General features: G+C 33.8%; 4 protein-coding genes across 4 annotated transcripts; 1 reads left to right on the forward strand and 3 right to left on the reverse strand.

The window, feature by feature from the left end:
• Window positions 1–3,831: 3,831 nt before the first annotated feature.
• On the forward strand, window positions 3,832–6,823 carry LOC123532164 (T-cell-specific guanine nucleotide triphosphate-binding protein 2-like). The gene is made up of 2 exons (XM_045313528.2): window positions 3,832–3,884; window positions 4,811–6,823. Exon 2 carries the CDS (start codon window positions 5,231–5,233, stop codon window positions 5,987–5,989), a length of 759 nt encoding a protein of 252 aa, XP_045169463.2. The 5' UTR covers window positions 3,832–3,884; window positions 4,811–5,230; the 3' UTR covers window positions 5,990–6,823.
• A 1,648-nt stretch (window positions 6,824–8,471) lies between these two features.
• Window positions 8,472–20,552, reverse strand: LOC123532163 (interferon-inducible GTPase 1-like). Its single transcript, XM_053517577.1, has 3 exons — window positions 20,076–20,552; window positions 11,728–11,813; window positions 8,472–11,342 (listed from the first exon to the last, which is right to left on the reverse strand). The coding sequence occupies exons 2-3, from the start codon at window positions 11,792–11,794 to the stop codon at window positions 10,675–10,677; spliced, it is 735 nt and encodes a 244-aa protein (XP_053373552.1). The 5' UTR covers window positions 11,795–11,813; window positions 20,076–20,552; the 3' UTR covers window positions 8,472–10,674.
• Window positions 10,143–10,640, reverse strand: LOC128546804 (interferon-inducible GTPase 5-like). Its single transcript, XM_053518153.1, has one exon. The coding sequence runs from the start codon at window positions 10,638–10,640 to the stop codon at window positions 10,143–10,145; it is 498 nt and encodes a 165-aa protein (XP_053374128.1).
• On the reverse strand, window positions 15,548–17,840 carry LOC123532528 (interferon-inducible GTPase 5-like). The gene is made up of 2 exons (XM_053518154.1): window positions 17,777–17,840; window positions 15,548–16,593 (listed from the first exon to the last, which is right to left on the reverse strand). Exons 1-2 carry the CDS (start codon window positions 17,838–17,840, stop codon window positions 15,548–15,550), a joined length of 1,110 nt encoding a protein of 369 aa, XP_053374129.1.
• Window positions 20,553–26,022: the final 5,470 nt, after the last annotated feature.

Here is a 26,022-nt window from a genome sequence, read left to right on the forward strand (position 1 = left end):
TACTGCAACTGCCACTACTACTACTACTACTACTACTACTACTTTCTATTGTTGCCGCTACCGTACTTTACTGCCACTGCTAAGTATTGCAACTTCTATTAATACTAAGTTCTATGCTAGCAGTTTCTTGTGCAGTTTTCTTCTGAAGAATTACTTCATACCGAAGTTTGCAGGGATTATTGACACTGGTGTATTTTATGAACGTATTGTGAAATGTTATTTTCCTGAAAAAAATGTATACACCAAGATACAGCGTCTAGAAATAGAATCCCTTTTCCCGTTGCGAATGCTCTGATTTCTGTGTCAAGTGATGGTATCTGGGGCTAATGGTCAAACGGAAGGACGGACGGACGGACAAAGGCAAATCTATATGCCCCCCCCCCCCACTCCCCCGAGTGGGGGCATAAAATGCAGCAATTAGGCCTTAGATACATGAGTTATCAATAAATTTGACCAAATGACCGGGGGTCGTTATTTTATGGGAGTCAATATTCTTCGTGAGGTTCAGTTTACTTCACGTGGGGGAGTCATAGTACTATGATCCGGAGGTCATAATACTATGACCGGGGGGTCACTTTTTCTATAGAATAATGACCGGGGGGTCATTATTCTATGGGGGTCGAAATACTTCATTACACCGGCAGACACGCAGCGGAAAAAGAGAGTTGTAGCTGAGGGCCGCTTGATTAGCGGCGAGGAAATGCTCAAACAGCTGAAGGTTTAATTTACACCTTACATATAATTATACATGACATTAATTAGTCTGACTAATGATATGTTTGTCATATATTCTAGCATAAAACTGCTGTTGTTGTCACATTTCGGGGGTGTTTTAACAGGAGAGAAAACGTGTGTTAACAGAGAGATTCTCGCGCTCACGTGCTGTTATAACACCTTTTTATATGTGCGAGTTCCGTGGCAAAGCGTAAACGTCATTCGGCCCCAAAACGGATAATTCAAAACAAAATGACGTCAACGTAAAAAACAACTCAGACATTCCCGCGCACTTCATGGAAATTTAATGACGTTGAGGTAGGATGTATTCATTTATTAGTATTTTTCTGCGTTTTATGCTAGAATAGCGTTAGCGCATGTTCATTTCATGTTATAACATCTTCAGAATCCCTCGGGATTCTGCAGACGTTATAACACGAATAAACATGCGTTATCCCTACATTCCTAACTTTCGTTGTAACTTACGCCAATCTTAAATTTAAACTCCTCAGAATCAAAGACATTTTAATTAAACATGCCATGACTTTATAAGAAAGTAGTCCGGACAGAGGCGATCCATATCTTTACGGATCGGATTTATACGTAGGGCATTTTGATATTTCAGTTTTGTCAAGTCGGCGTATTTTTACACATTGTTTATAAGTCTATACCAAATTACAGGAAAAAGAACAGATTGAAAAGAAAAAGATAGATGAAATGGAAAAGCGGAAGAAAGACAGGGAAATTAAAAAGGAGAAACGATTGATAGAAGAGGAGGAGAGACGGATCAAGAGAAAAAAGAGAGAGGAAGAAAGGGAATTAAAGTTAAAAGAAAAGAAGAGGAAAGCAGACGAAAGACAGGAAAAAAAGAAAGGGAAGTGTGCCGACGTCCATGCCACTGCAGTTTTAATAGCCAATAGTTATGTTTGTGATGTGTGTGGTATGCATGGGGGTGTTGATGACGAGGTGAATGGTATTTTCTGGTTTGGATGTGATGAGGAGTTATGCGGACGATGGTATCATGAAGGGTGTTTAACAGAGAATGAAAGGATGTATGTGCAAGAAAGCTTGGAAGAAGGCGGAAGTGACTGGTTTTGTAAGCGTTGCAAACCGTGGTTGTATGAGGAGGAGTGAGTGGGCGATATGTTTGGAAACAGGTTTGATTAAAAGGTAAAAAAAAAAAAAAAAAATTTTCCACAAAATGGTACTTTTAGAATGAAGAATTATGATTTCTTTGATATTGAACTAAAACGGATCAAACATATAAAAAGCTATTTTGATTGAAAGAGCCTCTTCTTTTTGACATTATATCAATATCATTTCACTATCAATATGTCAGTGAGTCTGTATTCTGATTGAGTTTTTCCAATGACCGTTATAAGGCAATGTCCAGCTGTGTTCCCACTATGTTTTGTTATTAATATTCGTTTGTATTACTTTGTTAGTGTATTTTGTGTTAATGTGAGATTTTGTTAACAACAATAATTTTCAAAACGTCGGTCATTTCCCTACACGCTCATATAAAAATGTGTGTCTGAGAATCGAATACCTAGGTCATAGACAACGGGATTCGGAGAGTACATGCATGAGGAAAATCACACAGCGCAGAAATATGCTCCTGCTTACAAGGTGCAATGTTTTACACTTATTGAGAAGTAAAATAAACGTAGCCATATTGCCGCGTTGGCGTTAAATTTAATGTTATTAAAGCATGACTTATAAGATTGATATCAGGTCTGTATATACTAACATCTCCTGTCTTTCGTTTGGCGAAAAAAAATCGTTCCGAGCCCATATTTCCCTTGAGCAACCTTCCCCCAGCGGCGCATGTATTTTTTTTTCAGGGAAATCGCCGCTTTTCAGTTATAATCCCGTTGAAATTGATGTGAAAAACAACATGTGACTGAAAAACGACGATTTCCCTCGAGAAATAACTTCGCCGCTAGTGGGGGTTGGAGGGGGTCGCTGCTCAGATGAAATTTGGACCTCGAACGATTTAATTATTTTGCCAAAGGAAAGAAAGCAGATGTTAGTACATACAGACCAGAGATCAATAATATATCTCATACTTTGAACTTTTCGAAGGAAACCCGAGAGCAACCTTAACGACGTCGTTTTATCACAGTGGGCAGATTACTGTGTGTTCTATTTGATAGACATTTGGGACATTCTACCTAAACGTAATTACTATTTCCCATATCATCAGAATTGTTTTGATTATGATAACACTGCATATATTTGTCGCCGACCTAGTATTTTTCGAAACTGCTACAATGTGAATTGGCTTTAAAATTTAACTGTCCCTATATTAATCAACAGAGTGAGTTTGTACGTAGAGATATTGTCTAATGTCGCACTGTATAATATTTCAAAATATGTATCGCCTATACCAAAATCTCATGGTTTTCACTTGAATGGTTGTCTCGTTTTTGCAATATCATTGCGTTTTACCAACATCTCACCTATGCATTACAATGAAAAACAACTTCACATTACAAATCAATACAGCGGAAAGGATCACTGTGAAGGATATGTCTCGAGAAACTTTGTTTTACAGCGCTTAAACTATATTACTGCATAATTATGTTCTGACAAACTATACATATAAGTTAATGCACAAGTGTTTGTATAAATAAGACTCCGGATCTTGCATAAGTGATTCAATTGCAAATTGCCTCCATTTAGTTGAATTGCTTTCATTTAGTTACTCTGAGTAAAAACCGAAGTATGAAACAAGTGTGTGTATATTTATATCATTGTTAAATCTTTCCACGTGTTTGCTTTTCTCAGTAGTTTCAAAATCTAAAACATGTATGCGTACATAACATGTATAATTTTGAAAATAGTTTTAACTACTGTTGTTTTTTTTAATCAGGACATATCATTGGATAATAGTGTATTCAAGTTTTCACGATTCCTTTCTTGGTTTATTGACTAGTATCATACTTGTTTTCAGCCAGCTTTATTATTCGCAGAACGAAGAAACCCCATACAGATGAACGTGCTACCGCCAAGAAAAAAAACAGCATTTGAAAATACTATAAATTTATTAAATGAAAATAACACAATGCTGTTAAATTTATTTAAAGCATGCCGCGGGAAAGATTTTTGCGCAGTCTGCATTCAAAACAGTTGTATTATGATGCAGGAGATGTATTGAGCTACCTGAGGTGAGTTTAATTCCTGTTTTTATTAAATTTAAGGTTATTATTTGTTGGAAATTTCAGCGAATGATCTACAGCTAGTCAGACAAACATAGATTGACTCAGATATAGATATTGTATAGATATTGACATCTTTAAGTATTGGATAATATGGCGGTAGCTTATTGATTTTGAAGCTATATTTACCAGCAGATAGTTTTTTTTTGTATCTATTTATACACTATGTTGTATCTATCACAGGTTACGCTGAACAGCACTTTTTCTTGTAGTTCTTGTATTAACTAATAATGTTTTATGTAATGATTAAACGACTGCATGAAGAAATTGCCTGTAGTACGATTCACGTTTACTGCTAAATTGTAAATGATTATTTGTAATAGTTTTATTTTTCAAAATGATTGTGTAAATAATCTTAACATACCTGCGATTTTTATGTCAGCCAGTGTTTCACTAATGAATACAAATCCAATTTGTTATGGAAACAAATCAATACTGGGAACACTTGCGTTAGTTTTGTGTCAAAATTACCACGTGTCAAACTGATTTCTAGCCCTACTTGTCTGAAATCATAATCCAATTTGACTGATATAACGCTGGCAATATGTCTTTGCATATGATTGAAGTGTCATTACAACAGCATCTTGATCTGTCATGATGCACTGAATTATACGTATAAGTAAGCTTTTAAATGTGATTCGTCCAAGATTCAACACATTTCTCGTATGGTTGGTCTGATAGCAGTCGTTTTTAGATATCGCGACTGGCTCCCAACGCTGTCACTTCAATACGATTCTATGAGTAAGACCGATAAAAATTCAGAAATCTTATTTTCTCTTAGTTTCATTGTTGTCATTTAATATACAGAACCCTTTTTCGTTTCAAATAACTTTCTGTGAAATTTAATTTTAAATGCCTACAATTTTATTCCACAGAACATGGCAAGTATTGAGGGGAACAAATTCTCATTTATCAGAGAAAAGGTTGACTCGCTAAAAGTACATTATGACAAAGAAGGAATTCAAGGAGTTGCCAAACGCTTGAAGTCGCAGTTAAACGAATGGAAAGATGTTGTTCTAAAAATAGCCGTGACAGGGAGAGCTGGGACAGGCAAATCCTCCTTTATCAACGCCTTAAGGGGTATTACCGCCGATGACGTAGATCATAATCCAGCTGCCGTCAATGTTGTAGAATGTACACCAGAAGTTCAGGAGTATAAATACCCAGGGAATGACAACTTTTTGCTCTATGATTTACCGGGCTTAGGAACACCTCAATTTTAGAAAGAAACTTACCTGGATGATGTGAATTTTGATCAATATGACTTCTTCATAATAGTAATCGACACTCGATTCATGGAACATGATCTTTGGCTAGCAAGTAAGGTTGAAGAAAGTGGAAAATTATTCTACTTCGTTCGTTCAAAAATAGACAACGACATGCAAAATGATAGGAGGGCCCATCCAAGAACGCATAACGCGGCTTCTAAGATTGCAGAAATCAGGCAGAACCTTGAAAAACACCTTACCACATTTCGAAGAAAGGAAATTTACCTTATAGACAATTACGATACACAAGCCTACGATTTTGGAGCTTTAGCAAGAAAAATGATTGAGGACTCGTGCGGAATTAAACAAGATGTGTTGGCTTTATCATTGGCCTGTCTTTCAAGGGAGGTTATAGAAGCCAAAAGGAAAAGTCTGAAACGCATGATTCCACTACATGCTTACTTCGCTGCTGCATTTACCCAAGTTGTGAATTTAAGCCTTACTTCTCAAAATCCAAATGATTATATTTCACATGAGATCGAATACTATGGGAAGGAGTTCGGAGTCGACACCAGTTCATTGACTAAAGTAGCAATGGTTTGCGATTTAGGAGATGATAAAAAAGAAACTGTAGAGGAGTTGATGTCCTCTCATAATAAATCTATGTCAAATTATCTGCGACAGTCAATATTTCATATGATTAACTACATACCTCTCGTTGGTAGCATTTCAATGTTTATTAGATATTCAAAACACTTGAAGAAATGCCTTGATGATACAGCGGAACGAGCGATTGAAGTACACTGTGTCCTAACAGAAAATCTCGCAAAGAAACATGTTTCTTAACAGATTCTGACTGATGTTGGGAGAATACGTATAAACTATTGTAGCAGAAATGATATCTTCAAGTACATACCTGTCAGTATATTGTTATTTCAACTGGTATACAGCCACCTTAAATCAATTGTGCATTCTATTTTTACTTAAACCAGTTTTCAGTACATTTTCTTCTTAAAAGTCCATGCCATATATTGATACTGCTTTATATACATGTTTAATGATGGTGACTTTTTCTATATCTTATTTAAATGATGTTTTGTACCTATTGGGACTTCACAAGCTTAGTAATTAGTAATTAGGTGATAAATACTTATGTTTGCCTCCTATTTGAGGGTCTTCTTATTGTAGTTTTGCTTGCATATTGTGCCATCTTTTAAATAATTGGTTTGCACCTTTAAACTATCCAGTATTAGACTGTAGCTTAATTCATAATTTTTTCATGATTCTTGCTTTTTCACTGCTGTCGTCAGGGCAGGGTTGGTCAATAATTCTAATATTTCAATTTACCATATTGATTGTGTACATGGTTTCTAGAACTTTCATAACTTTTACATTACTTTTACTATGACCCCCGTTTTTGGCGGGAATGTTAGGCTAATAAATAGGCAGGTTTGCATATCAGTGGTTTTGTTCTGTGTTTGGTCGCCGAAACGAAAGGTAGTGTTTACCTCCTTTCACTGACCTGCCTGAACCACTCCCCCTCTCTCTCTCCCCAGATATTATATTAGGAAATTTTAGTTGCTTATTTTTGGGGTTTTGTAATTGAGAAATTGTTATTAATGAGTTGTAAAATTTGAACAACTTAGAAAGGGTAACCAATAAAAGAAAGTGTGAACTGTGGATTGTTTTGTTTTCTTCAAAATATATTCCGAAACTAAAAAATTGATCGAACCTGGGACTTTCAGAGCTCATAATTTTGGCCCCTGTAATACTATTATCTTTTTCCCTCGTGCGAATGTGTCATTAGTATTTCGCGATCGAATACTGAAACAGTTGTCGGTTTCATTGTTTATTTACTAGATATGGACATTCAGTACATGCTATTGGTTAACAGGAACTGCCATATTGATCATTGGTATGACTGTAATAAATTTAAGTGCAATAAACATCTTGAAAACAAACAAAAAATATATAAGATACTGGTGAATACTTTGATACTGCTCCATATTAGGCACCAATATGCCCGAGTGAAAAAAAATGAATAATGGCTTAAATGGCGTGATGTTCATAATTCAGATGCTTTAATTCTGTATCATATTGTAAATCGACATATAGAGCTTTTGATATTTGAAGGTGAATAAAAGATTATTATTATTTAACCAGATTTTATAGCGCTCTTTTCATCTATAAAATAAACGTTCAAAAGCGCTGAAGATAATTGTTCTTTTCACTTGCCTCTGTTTTAGGTAAACAATGTTCTTTGGGAAGAAATTAAATTGCTTCTATGTATTGAAAAAAGGCTATTTATGGAGCTAAAACCATGTTTCATCAAATTAATTTGATAACTGAAAAAATTGACTGACCGATATTTTTGTTAATTGTTTAAAAAACAGATATAACGTTTTTACACGCAATGAACAAATTAAGTTTTAATAAACACTTTTTTCTAATGCTGATAAGTACATAAAATCAAATATAATACCTCCAGTTAGATGGAGCAAAAGATGTTCATTATATCTGAGTTTGTTATAAATGTAAAGCGAACAAAGGCCTTATAAAGACAAGTTGGTTAGCCAACTGATTTATAGAACGAAATGACTAGACGAGCACTTCATTTCAATTTCCCTTGTATTCATTCCAATGTATACTAATAAAATGCAGTTTATCTAATTAATTCATCTCTTTATTCTGCAACAAATATGAACAAGTAAAAAATCACCCGCCTCGATAGCCTAATCGTAGCACGTTCGCTTCGAGTGCGGGAGGTCGTGGGTTCGATTCCCGGCCGCGTCATACCAAAGACGTGAACAATGGTACAAGTAGCTCCCTTGCTTGACGCTCACCATTAAAAGGGAAACTGGCTTCTCTTCTCTCATACCTCGTAGCGCTGGATTCAATCAGGAATGAGGTGTCGAGAGTGGATAATATAAGCGCTGTAGAACTTGCTGTACAATCGACCTAAAATAAATTACATGTAGGTATTAACTAAGTAAAATATCAGTATCTTACACCGTATATACTGACGTGTGTAAAAAGAGCTATTTCTAAAATAACTGATATTATATACTTCATGCATTGATACCTGTTAGGCGGAATGTCACATACCGTAGGTTTAGATGTCATTGATATGTTTAATATTTATGTTACAACTTACATAGATGCAATCTCCTGCCAGTCGATGTCTAACTTTTATCTAAAATTATATCATTACTGTGTGTTGATCTTGTAACTACATGTATAAGAGGGTCATACACGAAGATCAACTGTATTCAAATTAATCACATATTTTGAGTTACATGTATTTAGATGTTGAACAAAATGACGAGTGTTGTAAATGAACATTAACATTTAATTCTTTACTGGCGGACATTATTAGTACAGATTGCTTCAACAAACAATATTCATGGTGTATATTCATAAAGTGCTGACACAAACATCATAAGCAGTTAAGCAGTCATTTGGAACATTTTACAATATTATCGTTCTACGTACAAATATTTTCAAACGGGTCTTGAATTACCGGTTTGCCTTTCTCTTTAAAATTCAACAAGATCCCTTAAACCTTTGACATTTTATTTTTTCCCGGTGATATTATAAATAATGCCACTAAACATTTTATAAATATTTTTTGAATTACCTATATCAGTATACCGATAATGACTGCAACAATTTAAGATAATGGTATGTCAAACCTTGTGCGGCATTACTATTAGAGGAACAGAACACAAACATGTAATAAAATATATCACAGAATACTGTCATGAAATCGTAAAACGGTTAAAGAATTTCATCTCGGTGTAATTATTGTTTCTAAATCATTAGGTACATGGAGTCTAATCAATATTACTTTGAAACACAGTTCAACTAAATCGCTAATAATAGTCCTGAGGGATGTTGCACAATTCATGGTGTCTTATATGAACACTTACTGTCTTCTTGTTGATTGTATTGCCATTTCATCACAATTATCGTAAAAAATCAAATTATGTGAACGACAATTTTCAAAAATACGTGTACATTTCATTTTAATTTAAACATTAATCATGACAGGAAAATGTGAAAGGGCCTTAAAAGCGTCAAAAGAAAAAAAAGCTAACTGAATGATAATAAACAGAGCATACGTTAATAAAATGTATAAACGTGAAAATAAAACGCTACGCTATGAATTGACTTTAAAAATAATCAATGACAATATTTATCTAAAGTTTTAAACTACATGACCGTTCAGTTAAGCTTAAGGAAATTTAACGACATACCTGCCAAGAGTTATGCCTTATGGTAATATGTTTAGGCGATAATAAAATGAATGAGCTGCATAAAAACTACCTAAGTGAGATTATCTGTAATTATTATTCTCTTGATCATGCTTTGTATTACATGTATACTGTAATTTTAAAGAGAAAGGCAGTGTTGGTCTCATGTAAATCCATCTGCTATGATTTCTTAAGTCATTTAAAGAAGTGAAAGAATTTTCAAAATCGGTTTAATATTGAGAAAGTTATGAGCAATCAAATATTTGATAAAATGGCGGCCATTTTGTTTCCATGCCAACAAGAAACAAAATGGTGGATTTGTGAAATTTTAGATACATATTTGAAGTGTATTTACTTATTTCTGTAAAATACTTTATTTACTTTTTAAAGCTAAAATGAAAGAAATTACCATATTTTACAGCTTACACCCGAGACACATATGAAATTAATCTATTTAAAAGGTAAGTTGCTAAATAAAGAATTCAGCAGTGTGTAAATGACGTCATAAACACATTAAAATAGCTGCCTCCATGATAAGCCATTTTTTTCCAAATTACAAAATGCCATATCTTTTTCAACATTGGTCGGGTTTTAAAAATTCTTTCAGCGGTATTAAAGGCTTGATGATGGCTTTCATATCAAATTAACTTATATTCAGGCATTCCTTGTCCTTTAAGAAAACATTAACAGTACTACAATAAAACATGAAGGCAAGCTTCTCTATACATTTTAGCTGAAAGGATTAATTATTCCTTAGGACGATAATCGTTTATTTTCAATGCGTCATTGACCATCATATCCAGTATACTATTTAAGCAATATGTTGCCGAAGTATAGGCGGCTGTACCGCTTATTATGTTTCCTACCACTGGCAAAGTGTATTTCAAAATGTTTTTTGTAGCGTATGACGCAGCACTCGTTACTCCAATCTTTGATAAATACATTATTATGCCGGTTTTGGAAAACTCGACCATACTGCTTTCTAGTCCCACTCTTTCGATAAAATCGTCCAACGACATTCTATGTAGTTTAGCGTGATTCCTCAAAGAGTCCTCGTCTAGACCAAACTGAGATCGATAAAATATGGCTTCTTCAAGAAGAACTAACGTGTCTACAGCAATATCAAGTCCAGGTACCGGTGCTGCACCAGCTAAAGCCGATAGTACTGCCACTTTGTATATTCTACTAATCAAGACATCTTTCTTAGTTAATATCAATTCTCTTGAGAGAACATTCAGTGACATTGTAATGGCTTCTTTTTTCATTTCAGGAGCATCTTCAATTAAATGTGTTGATAACAAAGTCGAAATTATCAACATCATAGTTATCAATTAGATATACCCGGGCAGGTTTCTTGAGACTTCTGATGTGTTGCAAATTTTGATTGCAGTTGGTCCTTATGACCTCTAGTACAGATTTCTTGTCATGAGATTTTGGATGACTCTTCTTGTCATTTTCTATATCTTGACTAACTTTACTTCGGACGAAGTAAAACGCTTTGCGAAGATTTACCATCTCTTTTGCAAGCCACAAATCGTTCTCTGTAAATCTATCAGCAGACATTATAATGAAATAATCAAATTTTTCAGCTTGGATAGCTTTCAGATAGTTCCCTTGTGGAAAGTTTGGAGTACCGACACCTGGTAAATCCCAGAACAGTAAATTCTTGTTATTTGGATGTTGATATGAGCTCATTGTCTGCGTTGTTTCGATAACGCCTACTTTAGCAGCTCCTTCGTCTTCTGCACTAAGACCACGAATGGCATTGATAAAACTTGATTTACCAACACCGGAATTTCCTGTTACTCCAATATTAATTGGGAGATCTTTCCATTTATGAAGTTCTTCAAAGATGACACCTTTTACAGCAGTCGCTCCGCCGTTGGAAAACGCCGATCTAATTTTATATTCTATGACGTTCGTTATGCTACTGGGCGCATCTAATTCTGTTAAAAATAATTTAAATAATGTTTTAAAACTGTCTATAAAACATTTATGGGGAAAATACATTACCATAGATATTTTAACTATAAATATTTTGATTAAGAGAAACTTTAAAGGTTTCAAATTTAAATATATAAAGATATTAGACTACAGATGATTTTAGAAGCAATATTTGAACATAGTAAGCAACACTGTTATTTGAAAACTTTGTTCGTAGTAGATAAAGTCTGAAAACTGTAAAGTATAGAAGAGTATGGTATTTGGCGCAAAACGAAATATAAGAACCAATTTTGAAAGAATTCTGAAATTAGGTAAGTGTATGAATTATAATTTATCTATATATTGCCTACATCGTGTACTGGACTACTGAATGGATTTAAATCATACCTTTGTTAGCCTGGCAACACAAGGTTGTTGTCCAAAACAGCATCAGCCTTACAGATACATGCACCATGATTGTTTCCTCATATAATCTAAAAGAAAACGGGTACCAGCTTATGATTTTGTTAAATGGTATATAAAGGTTATAATGTTAATTTATCATTTATAGACGTTAGCGAGCAATTTTATATCACGTCGAAAAATCGTGTTTATATATTAAAAAGTGTGTGGTAAAAGTAAAATAAAACAGAAATGGAATACCATAACTTGAAATAATGTTCATGTAATATTCTAAGTCAAAGACACCAAGTTCCAGATAGATAAATTATAAAAGTTCAAACATCGTAGTAATTAACAAAAGAAAATGTGAATAAAATACTTCTACAGTATTAATTTGTCCCGATATCTACGTTTGTAAATATTTCTATGCTATATGAATATAGTATAAAAGCTAAACGATAAAGTATTGTGTGCGTAGCCCTACACCGATTTATTTATCTATTTATTTGGGTTTTACGGCGCACCAACACAGTATAGGTTATATGGCGCCAAACAGGACTACAAATTTAGGTTTCATATCTCATTTACATCGAAATAAAAACATGAGGTATGGAATTAAAATTTGCACACCTGCTGGAATCACAGAGTTACAGCAAAACCAAGTTTTAAGACTCTATTAGTCGCCTCTTACGATCATGCAAGGGTAATGCAGTGGTTCCAATTCTTTTCATACACAGATCGTCACAGAACCAAATGGGGCTACACCGATTTATGATTTAAGATCAAGTATCTGTTACTACAGTATTGCTATAAACTGGTTAACTAAATACAATACATATCATGTATCAGAACAGAGGAAACAAAGCTTTAGAGAGCGGGGTACACGGTTGCCTGAACAAGATATTTAATTCTTTTGTCGAATCGATAGTTTCTTTCACAATTCTTTTCACCAAATTTTCAAGTCGGGGTTAGTTATATTTTGCACATAATCAAAACTAATCTTGATCAGGAAAGACAGTTTTATAATATCTAAGCTTCTGTTTCAAACTATCTTTCGGTAAATATAAAGTAGGTCAACGACTGCTAAAATTTTATTTTGTACATTGTATATTTGAAGTAAGTATAGTGTATCTATGTAAAATGCAGAAACAATTTATCAGTTTTGAATATACATGTGTACTAATGATCGGCTCTTGGTGATTTTACTTTAATAGTTACCATAAGTATCGGTCTTGACTGTATTCTGGGAGGGGGGGTGGCGAAGGTGTTAATATACTATGTGCCGTTTTTTTCCATACATTCCCGGTGGAGACTTTCGTCTGGTATCCATGCATAATGAGAAACATTCACCTTTTACTTTTTTAGGTATACCAGCTTCACTTCTTTAAATATTTCTGATCAGATAAACAATTTACATAAAAGTACTTGTGCATGTGTAAATGGCTTATCCAGAATTTCGAATAAGTCATTTTCAAAGGTTACTCACAATGGAATTTTGAGCATGATTTTAAATAAGAAATGATTAGCGCAACTGATATACATGGAAAAAAAAGAGGCCAAACAAACTCATTAATTTTTATTTTAAGAAAGTTTTCGTTTTATCAATCAACGAAATTGTCGCACAGTATGGTACATAATTATAAACTTCTGCATGTTTGAAAATGTTCTTTTGAATGGGCAACCATTTTAGCAAGTTCGCAGTTAAAATGAAGTTCCTGTTGAAGTTTCTTTTATTACTTATTTAGAACCCGAATAAGGGAGGGAACTGTTACAGAAATGAAATCCCTAAGCCAGTTAAGTAAAACACTATTCTGATTCCTTAACGAATCTTACTATTATTTTCTTCACGTTCTTCACGCTAATTATTAAGATCACGATATTATTTTGATGCAATGACTGGGCGGTCACGTCGGTTTTTTTTACTAGTACTTCTCTCTGCCCTAATTTCTGCAAATTTCACGCATTTTTCTTAAGTCATTTATAAAGAGGCACTCAAAGTTAGTGTTATACAGATTTGTCATAGCTTTAAATAAGAAAGAAGACCTTAGACATTTTTGTACGGACGTTTGTTATGGATAAACAACAGATTCAGAACATTGGGTACTAGCTTCTTTGCAATTCACAAGTCGTTCATGCCCAGACTCTAGCCAATAGCAAAACTCCAGCCAGAAATATTTGATGTTCAAGATGAATGATTCAGCTTTTCTATCTAGAAAATACATTTAAGAACTTCCTCAAACTGATAACGTATTGTAACGTATTGACACCATTACGTAGGAAAACGTGACAGTATGTCCTGTAAGTTGAAATATAAAGGACATTTATTACCTGAAATTGATTAAAAGCAAATTAGTTTAGTGGAAAATGAGGAAAGACTGTTCATACCAAAACTCACATTTATACAGTACTGTTAATAAGGTATTTTATAGTTTAAGAATAAACACTATAACATTTTGTTGTCTGTCACTAGATATCATTCATTCTGATAATTAAGACTACATATTAGATAGATATGAATACATATGAAATAAACGCTTCAGATATAAACAATATTAACCATCTCTATTTCTCATATATTATATTCACCGTAAATTTTCTGCATTCGATTTAACAATGTAAAGAATATCAGTGTACTTAAAACTTGCTTAAACATTCTTATATAAATAACAATTTAAATTCAAATTTCAACACCGTTTGAGAATTTATTCAACCGTGAAAGTACAGAACAAAGTAAATCTTTGGTAATATTACATCTAAAAACAAAATTCTTACACGGCAAAAGCTGAAACGTGCATTCATTGAGTTAATACCGCATATTATGCGTATTGAGATAAATTCACACAATATTCCAAAACTATATTGACTTTGATATAAAATTTAAGAATTTACATAATTACGTTTTACAATTTAACACGATAATTGTCAGTAATTCTTACAGTTAAAATCGTGTGTGTCCACGATTTGCGTTATAAACTTTACACATCTCCGTCTCATAGACGACAATAAATTCTGTAAGAACATCCATTTCTCCACCGATAAGTTTCTAATTTAATAAGTGTAGATTTTCGTCATACGTATAGCTGTAAAGTCGTCAGAATTGTAACATCAAAACAAAGCCTTGAAATATCAAAATATTGAATAGGTACTTAGAATATTAAAATATTGTATAAGTCCTTGGAATATTAGAATATTGTATAAGTCCTTGGAATATTAAAATATGTATAAGTACTTGGAACATTAAAAGATCGTATAAGTCCTTGAAATATTTAAACATTGTACTGTCCATGAAATATTAAAACATTCTTGAAATATCAAAACATTGAATAGATTCTTGGAATATTAAAATATTCTATAAGTCCTTGGAACATTAGAATATTGTATAAGCTCTTGGAATATTAAAATATGTACAAGTCCTTGAAATATTAAAAGATCGTATCAGTCCTTGAAATATTAAAAACGGTATATCCTTGAAATATTTAAACATTGTACAATCCATGAAATAAAAAAATGCAGTCTTTGAAATATTTATGCATTGTACAGTCCTTGCATTATTTAAACATTGTACAGTCCTTGAAACATTAAAACATTTTATAAGTCTTTGAAATATTTAAATATTGAACAGTCCTTGAACTATTTAAACAGTGTACAGTCCTTGAAACATTAGAATATTGTGTAAGTTTTTGAAATAACTTAACATTGTACAGTCCTTGAAACATTAGAATATTGTGAAAGTCTTTGAAATATTTAAACATTGAACAGTCCTTGAAATATTAAAACACTGTACAGTCCTTGAAACATAAGAACATTGCATAAGTCCTTGAAATATTTAAAGTTCATAGACATTTATCTTCCTGGCGTCCTCTGCCATCATATCAAGCAAGTTATTAAGGCAGATCGTTGTCGCTGTATATGATGTGATTCCACTCGCAATGTTGCCAAATATTGGTAGCACGTACTTCATAATATTTGAAGTTTTGTACGAGGCAGCCTGTGTCAGTCCAATTTTCGCAAAATATGTTAGCAAACCAGATGCAGTGTATTCAATTAGACTACTTTTGAGACCGACTTCTCGCGTAAACCTGTCTTTTGATATACCATTTAAATATGCGTAATGGCTCAATGAGTCGTCATCCAAACCAAATTCTTTCCGATAATAGAGTGCTTCTTCAAGAAGAGCAAATAAATCCACTGCTACATCCAGACCCGGTAGTGGCATTGCGCCAGCCAAACCGGACGCCAACGCAATAGCACCTATCCTTCCATGCAAGTCAGTCTTTTTGTTAATTATGAGTTTATTGGAAAAGTTAATCAATGCTCTTTCCAAGGACTTTCTTTTCAGCTCTGACGCATCCTCCATTAGTTTTAATGAGAGTAGTTTGAAATCGTACTTTTCAATGTCATAGTTGTCAATTAGATATACCCGCTGATTTCTGACATTTACATATTTTAGGTTTTGATTGCAGTTGTTTCGAATGACAGCTAAAACTGACTCTGTGTTGTGACTTTTTGGATGACTTCGTTTGTCGTTTTCAATATCTTGCCCTACTTTACTTCGAACGAAATAAAATGCCTTATCTTTGTTATTAAATTGTTTTGCTAACCACAGATCGTTTTCCGTAAATCTTTCAGAGAAAATGAAAATAAAGTAATCAAAGTTTTCTTCATCTATTTTACTGAGGTATCTATATCGCGGAAATGTAGGAGTTCCAACTCCTGGCAAGTCCCATAGAGTAATTTTGTTATTTACTGGATGGCGGTATGCCTTTATTTCTGTTGTTGTTTCAACCACTCCCACTTTGGCAGCCCCTTCATCTTCCGGTGATAGACCACGGATAGCGTTGATAAAACTTGACTTTCCAACACCAGAATTTCCTGTTACATCGATGTTTATTTCGCTTTCAGATACCCATTTATTCAAATTGTCTTTAATAGATGTCTTGACAGCGGTTATTCCGTCATTTTTAAATATACGTATCAGATCCCAATCGATATCATTTGGAAGTACATTGTAGGTAGGTACACATCACTAGAATATATCAAAGAAAATTATAAGCATTACACACTAATGAAATATCTGCAATTTCGATATCTCTGCAATTATATCTTTCATATGACAAATAGGATATTTTGGACATCTGAAATACGCGGAGAACAATTGAGCTAATTTGTTTCACACAATCCAGGATACGCCGGTCACGTTAGCGATAAGAAAATAAATCTCTCCAGCTTTTTGAATAAACGAACGCCACGGTGTACGCCAGTCGCGTGATCTGCAACTAAAACAAGCAAATTTAATTTGTTTTGATTTTCTATTGCGACTTGTTCCAAATAAGTTTGCGACTGTTTTCTTTTGACATGATCTTTGCTGGTATCGAAGCCGACGCACATAGGCGTACAAGTGATAGATCTGGCAGTGCAGGGGGACAACCGAATGCCTAGCCGGTAGCCAGCGGCGAAACGGCATGCGCCGCAAATTTGAAACGATATTCAAAAACAATTTCAAAAAGTCACACGAATAAACATAAATGTCTAGAATAAACAAACAAACAAAAATCGCTGTAAGGCAGGAAATTTACGAAAAAAAGCAAAATGACTTCTATTTTCTGCCTTAGAAACAAATAGATTTAGCTTGATATCTGATCATTATTATATCGAAAATAATTTAATATCTTCAACTCTGTATCATCATAAATGATAGTTACACCTATATGATGAAGAAAACATTCAAGTTTACTTTTATGATATATTAAAAATAGGTAGAGGTCGTAAATAAACAATGATCTGATTGCATTAAAATCCAATATGTTATTAACAATCACTTATGAGAAACGACATAAATGTACTTAGACTACAAAGAGAGATATAATTGCAATAAATAAAAAAATAAGTGGTGATGTAGAAGTTTCGTGTATTCGCATAAGTTTGCTTTTATGATAATACTTTGCAATGTCACATTGCATTACTAAAGTGAAATCTCATTCATTTTAGAAAACAGATATCAGGTTTTCACGTTTTTGCAGCAAAAGTCATTTTGACATCTATCAAATATACATACCGACATTATGATAAACTGTCAACAGTGTGAGAAGAACGCGGTACAGTAACTGTAGATGGATCATGTTGAACTGATGTTATCTTGGAGAAATAGCGCTGCTGAAACGAATAAATTATTTTATGCGAAAGTCGCAACTCATTAGATAAAATATATAGTTCACACCACACGTGACATAAGGTAAATCTACCATGGCCTCGAATTGTGATTAGAGAAATCCGGACCGTTCTTTTTTTTTCGGGGGATGGGGGGTGGGGGTGGGGTTAAAGTCACGCCGAGACAATTATAGGTCATATGGTGACTTTCCAGCTTTTGTTGGTAGAGGAAACTCTGCCACGGAGGCCCCTGGCCCAAGATTATGATTTTGTATATGGGTATTTGGGAATATCTCAAACCAAATGTGGGATTTCTTTATTATCACAACTTAACTGACGAAGTAGCTTTATTTTGTCACCGTTTCGACCACTTTATTTATCCATTTTACATTACTGGAAACTTAATATCAGCCCGTGACGGGTGTGAGACAAGTGATGTGAGATAATATCGGTATTTTATTTACTAGATCTAAATATCAATATCATACGCACTGCTTTATTGGATATTGCAAAATAGGTCTCAACTATCAGGTCTCAGTATCATCAAAATTTCATGAGAACACAATTAAAACGTAATTCCTACAGTTCTTTATGGTTGAGCAGGATATCTTATATAAAAATTAAACATTAAATATAGAATCTAAAAAATGTTTATTATGCTATTATAGAATTGTCAATTTGTTGAAATAAGTCTTGTAATATTACTCTTGTAAGGGTCACACTTTCGAATTATTCAAAGTGTTGTTTTTTTTATATTTTTTATGGCACTCTAGTCATTAAACTGTAAAATGTACATAACCACAGATCCCCTCTGTTTAGTTCTGCTCATTGCTTTCTCGTTTATGACAAAGCTATTTTTATCTGGGGACCATACGCCGCTTTTCATGGAATTGCACTCTGTGTATCATTGAAGGTTCCATGTCAACCGCCGTATGTATACATCTGCGGATGTCTGTAAATTATATTATAGTACTTATAACATGTGTAAATGTTGAGTTCTGCTCAACCCGGGGCTAGAGGGCGTGGACGGAAGCTTGCATTTCCACTACCATCCATTAACAGGCTTAATCAAACCGAGCCTGCAACATTTCGTGTATGTCATTTTGGGCGACCTGTGGTTGTACATTTTTTTTTTTTTGTTATGTATTTGCATTGATGTCCGAGCAATATTTTACGCATTGCCATTAGCAGTTGCATGTAAATCTCACAGAAACAAACACTGCAAAGAACTGGACATAATGACTTTCATGAAATAAACATGATTATTCCATAAAAGTGAATGTAAATTGCAAAATGTACTTCTAACTAGCATGGGAACAACATTTTTCATTTAACAAGTCATGGATAAGTAATCATTGTGAAGACATCTTATTTTTATCAATTTTTTTAAATTGATGAAAACTATTTAACCTAATTCATATGTGGAATCTGAGCAAATGCATAAAAACTAAGATATGCAAAAGTTCCTTGAAAATGGCATTTTACTGTGCGGATGTGTGGTCCCTTCATGTGATCCTTTTCCTTAAGTCAAGGCATATATTTATAAATTAAAATTTGTTTTTAGAATAGCGAGCATATTTAATGAGCCGTTCAGTTTGAATGTAAAACAACTTTTTCATTCTATGGTTAGGTTATGTCCAAATTTCTGAATTTCAAATATTCATCTGCCATACACAATTCAAGAGTTCGGTCTTATTATACTAACTGCAATATACTCTTATACTCGCTTGCATAATATTTACTTTGTCCCAAACTATACGAAAGTGTCAATTCATCAAGGAGCCCTGCGTTTACCCTAACATTAAATTGGGTGTTGAGATTCTTGCCCATATCGGGTGGGTAGTACCTTTTAATCAAGCAAAATTATTGGCAGGCTTTATGACAGATATAATACATTACCTGTGCACGTGTCATTGGATAAATAAAATGCAAACACAGAGTTACCGATTGACCGACGCCTCGACTTCGCCTACACAAATACTCCAAAGAATTTAGTTACTATATATATACATTTGTATATACTTGATTAACTGGAATCCCCACCCACTCAGACACTTATCCCTAGCCGAAAGATTGAACCAAGTACATTATCTATTTGTTTTAACTGAAAGAAAATGCTATTGCCAATTAAATCAATATGTTCAATATTATAAAACGACAAGCAACCAGTATTATCACTGCCAAAAAAAAGTGAAATAAATACTTACTATGTTCTTTACAGTGTGTGAATCTTCTATATTTTAATCAATATTCCCTGTATCTGTTTACGTAACAAATGAGGTAGTCAAGGTATTCTACCTAACGTGCTAATTATGGAATAACTTAGTATAGATGGAGCACTGACGTGTGTCTTCTACTGGTTTAACACACCATTTCTTTATATAAATCACTACAAATTATCCACCAGCGAAGGAAATGTTATGCTACATTATATAAGATAAAATCTAAAACATGCATAATTACTTGTTGTCCAATATCAAGCCAAACACTTTGCTGATCATTTAATAGGGTCCCATAAACTTACAAATATATAAACCAATAATGAATATTGCATTTACCCTCCTATTTCAAACTGTCGCGATTAAAACCCCAATAATGCGGTTATTGTCACGTGTTCGAAAACTATATCATTTTACTCCTTACTTTAGAGTTGTAGAAAACCTAGGGTTTACCCTACACAGTGCGAAAACGAAAGTTAAAGTAGACACAAGGAAACAAAACGAACAGTATCATCACGAAACGGAATGGTGAGTATTTTGAAGCAGGAGTAAGTATTTTTTATATTTGTATGTTTTAAGGTACACGTTTGGATAATAAATATTTCTACAATGTAGAGCTTGATTAAACCTTTATCTTTTTCTTTATTTTCAGAATATACTTAGAGAAAAAGACAGGATCGTCTGCTTATTCTCTTGCTGGATTGATTAGAAAACTTTGGACCTCACTCAAATTTTCATAATGGGAGTAAAACATTAACTAGACTAGTGAAATATATATTTCACATGCAACCTATAGAAACATTTCCTCTTTGAATATTAATTTGTTACACTAAACCGATTCGGCAGTAAAGCCCCTCAAATTGTAGATCAAAAGCTTAATACATCGATATGTTTTCAATGCCAGAACAGGACAAAAACGTTGGTCATAGTAGCCCGAATAACTAGGGCTTGTTAAAAATTATGAGGTCTACATTTGCGTTGAGTCTTATACGAATATGTTTGGGGAAAAGCTGAAAGAAATCACCCAGTACCATATACTTTTCATATGCAACGAATAGTAGCATTTGCTCTGTAAATATTCAATTTTAGACTACATTTATACCGTCAACATGTCCTAACCAATGAACTGAATCGGCAGTAAAGCCCCGCAAATTGTAGATCACAATCTTAATTTCAAAGAAATATCATCAATGATAGATAGGAACAAACACATAAGTCACAGTAGCCCGATATTGCTAAGTATTGTAATATTGTGTGCGGTTCCTACCTGCGTTGAGTCGTTACGGATGAAATTTGTGAAAGCTGAAAGAAAATTAAGAGTGAAATATATCTTTCATATGCAAGCTAAAGTAACATTTACTCTGTAAATATTAATTTGTTATTGTAAATTGATACCGTCATCCTTCTTTTTTGTGTATTATGGTGAAAATTTACTAAATATTGAAGATTTACAAAAAGCTCGATCATAAGCAGTATAATTCTCGCATACTTGAGGTCTACCATGGCTCATCTCGGGATTTTGGCGAACCTCTGATGGATGAGAATGAAGCAGTTGATGTCTTTGATGGAAATGTGTATCTTCTTTTATATAATGGCACAATTCTATTTAAAATTTGTGGTCGCTCACCAATGTTCAGTAAGGTGGTAGATTTTCAAATATAATATTAACAAAAAATAGAAAATAAGAATAAAAACTAAGGTAACTGTGATAATGATTATCCATTGCATACGGCTTTTTACCTCTAGGTAAAGTCGGGGGGATATGGTTTCGACGTGGATGAAAGGAAACTTCTAAGTGCTTCTTTATCTACCTTTACTAGGAACACTTTCGCTCTGACCCTTCGATATGTCGTCCATCGTTTCATCCGATTATTTGCCCGTCCGTTCTTTGGTTTGTCAAACTGGTTTGTCAAATTGAATTGATGTCGCATACACAGATACTTTAGGTTTTATAGTCTAAGTTACTACCCTGAGTTTCTAGCTTGACATTTGCAAGTCAATGTAAAAATAGACTATGTATTTTCCTTTAAGACAAATGTACGTATACTTTTATTTCAAATCAGTAAAAGTATGGTTAAACAGTAGTAAGTTCGTTAGAATCATATTAGAGATCCAAAACAACATATAATCTTCTCCGAAGCTGATTATGTCTCCTACCACACAGTGGTGTTAGAGACATATTGATTTACTCCGTTCTTTTTACTCTTGTTCGCGCTCTAAGTCGAAAAGTTCTCATCCGATCTTCACCAAATTTCAACCAAAAGTTTTTGACCATAACTCCTCGGCCAAGTTTATAAACTAGCCAAATCGCCCGAGGGCACGGCTGCTAATCGCGCAATTCGAGCACCACTGGTGCTCCGCTTCAATGGAATTGCGGCATTTCCGGTGAACGATTTGCGCACATAAAGTCGACAAATTTACTTTTGGTAACACACTTTTCTTTAAATCATTCTGGTCTTGAAATAGGATACCGCAAATCGGGCTTCGTAGTTTGACCTGTATATGAACAAAGACTTATCCTAGAAAATGTGTGCTTGATTAGTAAAAGAACAAGTGAAGTACGATGAAAACTCTGCAGACCTACGGCTCAAAATATTGTTCAATGATATCTGAGTGCTGCACATAAATGGTTTGTTTTTGCTATCCTTTCCATTCCGAACGAAAATATAGCAAATAAATCGCAATTTTATACATAACCTTACTTCAAATCGTGTTTTCCTTACATAAAGTTAAAATACATGGCTGGAATATTTCAGTTGCGGCATCGGAGATAGAATTGCGCAAAATAATATTTGACCTACCATGTTAGTTTACGAAAGCGGTATGCCTTTCGGACAAACCAAAATGTAAGATGCAGAACGACAAATATTTTTACACGTCTCGAGGTGAGTTACTGGAGCTTGCCCATAAATATTTTATAAAATAGGGTTATTGTGGCTTAGGTAATATTGACATACATGTATTCGAAAGTATGCTGTACACTGCAGGCAATAATGATATAGGAACTACCGAAGTGAGTAATTTTGAGAAATCTAATCAATGTGTACTGGAGATGACATGTATTCTACCTACAACTATTATATATATTAACTGGATCTCGAGTCTGGATAGCTTGACTGTACTTGGAAAGCGGACATCTGGATATGTTCAATTTATTTTCTAATAAAATTCTCGATACGACGGGCATATATTCCTTTGAATCTCTGTAAGAAGGGGAAAAAATGCTCCATTTCAATAGACTAATTTTATTATTGGCTAAAAATGTTATTTTTCTTGACAAAAAAAACAAAACAAACAACAACAACAAAAAAACTAGAACTTAAATTGAACAAACACCTAGCATAAAGTACGAATATAAATTTTACCAGAATAACTATTGATCATGTCTACATTCATATTTCACTGAAATACTGAACATTAAATAATAATAATCTGGAATATAAAATGTAACATGTTTATATAACAATCAGTTGAGTTCGTTTGTATTCAGATCCTCAGAAATGGCTTCCTTTGCATTTAGAACAAAACGTTAACGTATCCGAAAAGAAAATCACTTGTGTTCACATCAAGAAAATCTCCCTTTCAAAAGACAATGAAACAAGCAAACTCGAGAAAAACACGCCTGGTCCTCCAAAACTATATTCAATAATCCCTATTTAATTATAAACAACCAGTTGGGCATCACAGTTCTAGTTATTTTACTTGTTTTATTAAAACAAATTCATGACAAAGTCATACAGTCATACACTTCTAATATTTGCATATGTAGCAAACTGACGGCAGGAAGAATTGAGATTTCTCTACTCTACTAACAGACGCACAAACATTGATCACTGAGTCAGCACCAATGTCCATATGCCAATATGTAAAACTACCAAGCACTGGTCATTGAGTTTCATAGATGTATCTTGCTTCAAGAGAAATATGTCGCGGAGTAAAAAAACAAGCGTGTGATACACTTTTTGATAGTCTCGCATTGGCATTACTAGGTTGTTGATCGATGGACCTTTTATCGTCAGTCCACACACGGGAACTCTTTCGTAGATTTACCCATAGCATGGGTATGTCTGTCATAAAAAATCTTCAAAAGGTCTTCATCAAAGTCTTGTAGGTATCAAATTATGAATAAAACAAGAGCTCCGCCAAGCGGGGCAATATAAGCCCGATGGGTTACCTCAGAGGATTGGAATAAAATTTAAAAAACTTGACTGCTGAAGCCCAAATGACAGGAAGAACAAAGGGAAGAAATTCAAAAAAAAATCTTAGTCCACAAAAAAATCCTTACCAGGTACAAGTATGTCAAAATACAGCTTAAAATTGGAGGTACCATTCATGTTGTACAATAGAAAAGTGGTCTCGGTTTTTCCCTACGGCCAATAAAAAAAAATCAAAATAAGCTATTTATAGTAACATAAAAGGGAAGTAATTCGATTTTTTTTATTGTAAATGAACAAACAACAGATCTGCCAAATAAAAACAAGAGCACTGCAGTGCAGAGCAATATACATAAAGCAAAGTCATATATGACCTTTGACCCCTAAGTGTGACCTTGACCTTGAAGTCATCCGAAACATGCGCTCTCCACGTCCTCTCGGTGTTGTGAACATTTGTGCCAAATTTCTTTGAAATCCTTCAAGCAGTTCAAGCGCTACAGATCGGACACGAAACAAACTGATATGACCTTTGACCACTAAGTGTGACCTTGACCTTGAAGCGAGACAAGGGTTCAAGAGTTACAGAGCGGACACGAAATTGCTAATGGACAGACGGACACCAGGGGTATAACATAATACGTCCCTTTATCACTTTGTTAAATGGATATAAAAAAATGTTACAATGTTAATTCATCATTTATAGAAGTTTGGAGGCATTTCTACAATCACGGCAACAATTCTTGTTTCTATATTTAAAAGTCTGTGGTAAAATGTAAAACAAAGAAGAAACTGAATATCATGTTCTGTAGTAATTTTCATGTGATATTCTAAGCCAGCCCTCAAAGGTCCAGATAGCAAAATTATAAAAGTTCAAACATCTTTGTAATTAACAATAGAAAATGAGAATAAAAATCATTCTACAATATTAATTTGTCTCAACATCAACGTTTGTAAATATTTTATGTTATATGAATATACTACAGAAGCTAAACGATAAAGCATTGTGTGCGTAACCCTACACCGAGTTATGATATAAGATAAAGTATCTGATACTGCAGTATTGCTATAAACTGGTTAACTGAAGAACATACATATCATATATCTGAAAAGAGGGAACAAAGCGTTAAAGAGTGTGGTATATGGTTACCTGAACAAAATATTTAATTCTTTTGTCGAATCGTATCGGGGGTTCAAAATTCAGATATTTATTTTCATAATCATTTTCACGAATTTTGAAGAGCAGGTTAATTTTATTTTGTACATAAACAACGCTTACCTTGATCGGGAAAGCTAGATTGATAATTTATTGATAAGCTTCTGTTTGAAATTTCCTTTTGTTAAATACGTAGTCAGTCAATGACTGCATATATTGCATTTTGTACACTAAGTGGTATTAGAAGCAAGTACAGTGTATCCATGTAATAATTTCGACAGTTTTGAATGTAAAGATATACTGTAATATGTTTTTGAAAGATTAAAACTAGTAATGCGAGTAGGTGATTTGTGTTCAATTAACGGTGGCTGCTGCTATCCCAGCTAAAGTTCAGTATTGGGCGATTTTACTTTAACTTGTACTGTACCAATTGTGTCGAGCTTGGCTAGATACTGGGCGGTAAATATTACACTTACCATGAGCCCGTCTGCAAATAAAATCTCCCATATATTCTAGATGGGGACTTTCATCAACCACCCATTTTCAATAAAAAAAAATTTAAGGTAGTAACTGTTTTCACCTCTTCAAATATTTTTGATCAATTAAACAGTCTACATAAACGTAATTG

Source organism: Mercenaria mercenaria, chromosome 11 (assembly GCF_021730395.1).
Source record: "Mercenaria mercenaria strain notata chromosome 11, MADL_Memer_1, whole genome shotgun sequence".
NCBI lineage: Eukaryota > Metazoa > Mollusca > Bivalvia > Venerida > Veneridae > Mercenaria > Mercenaria mercenaria.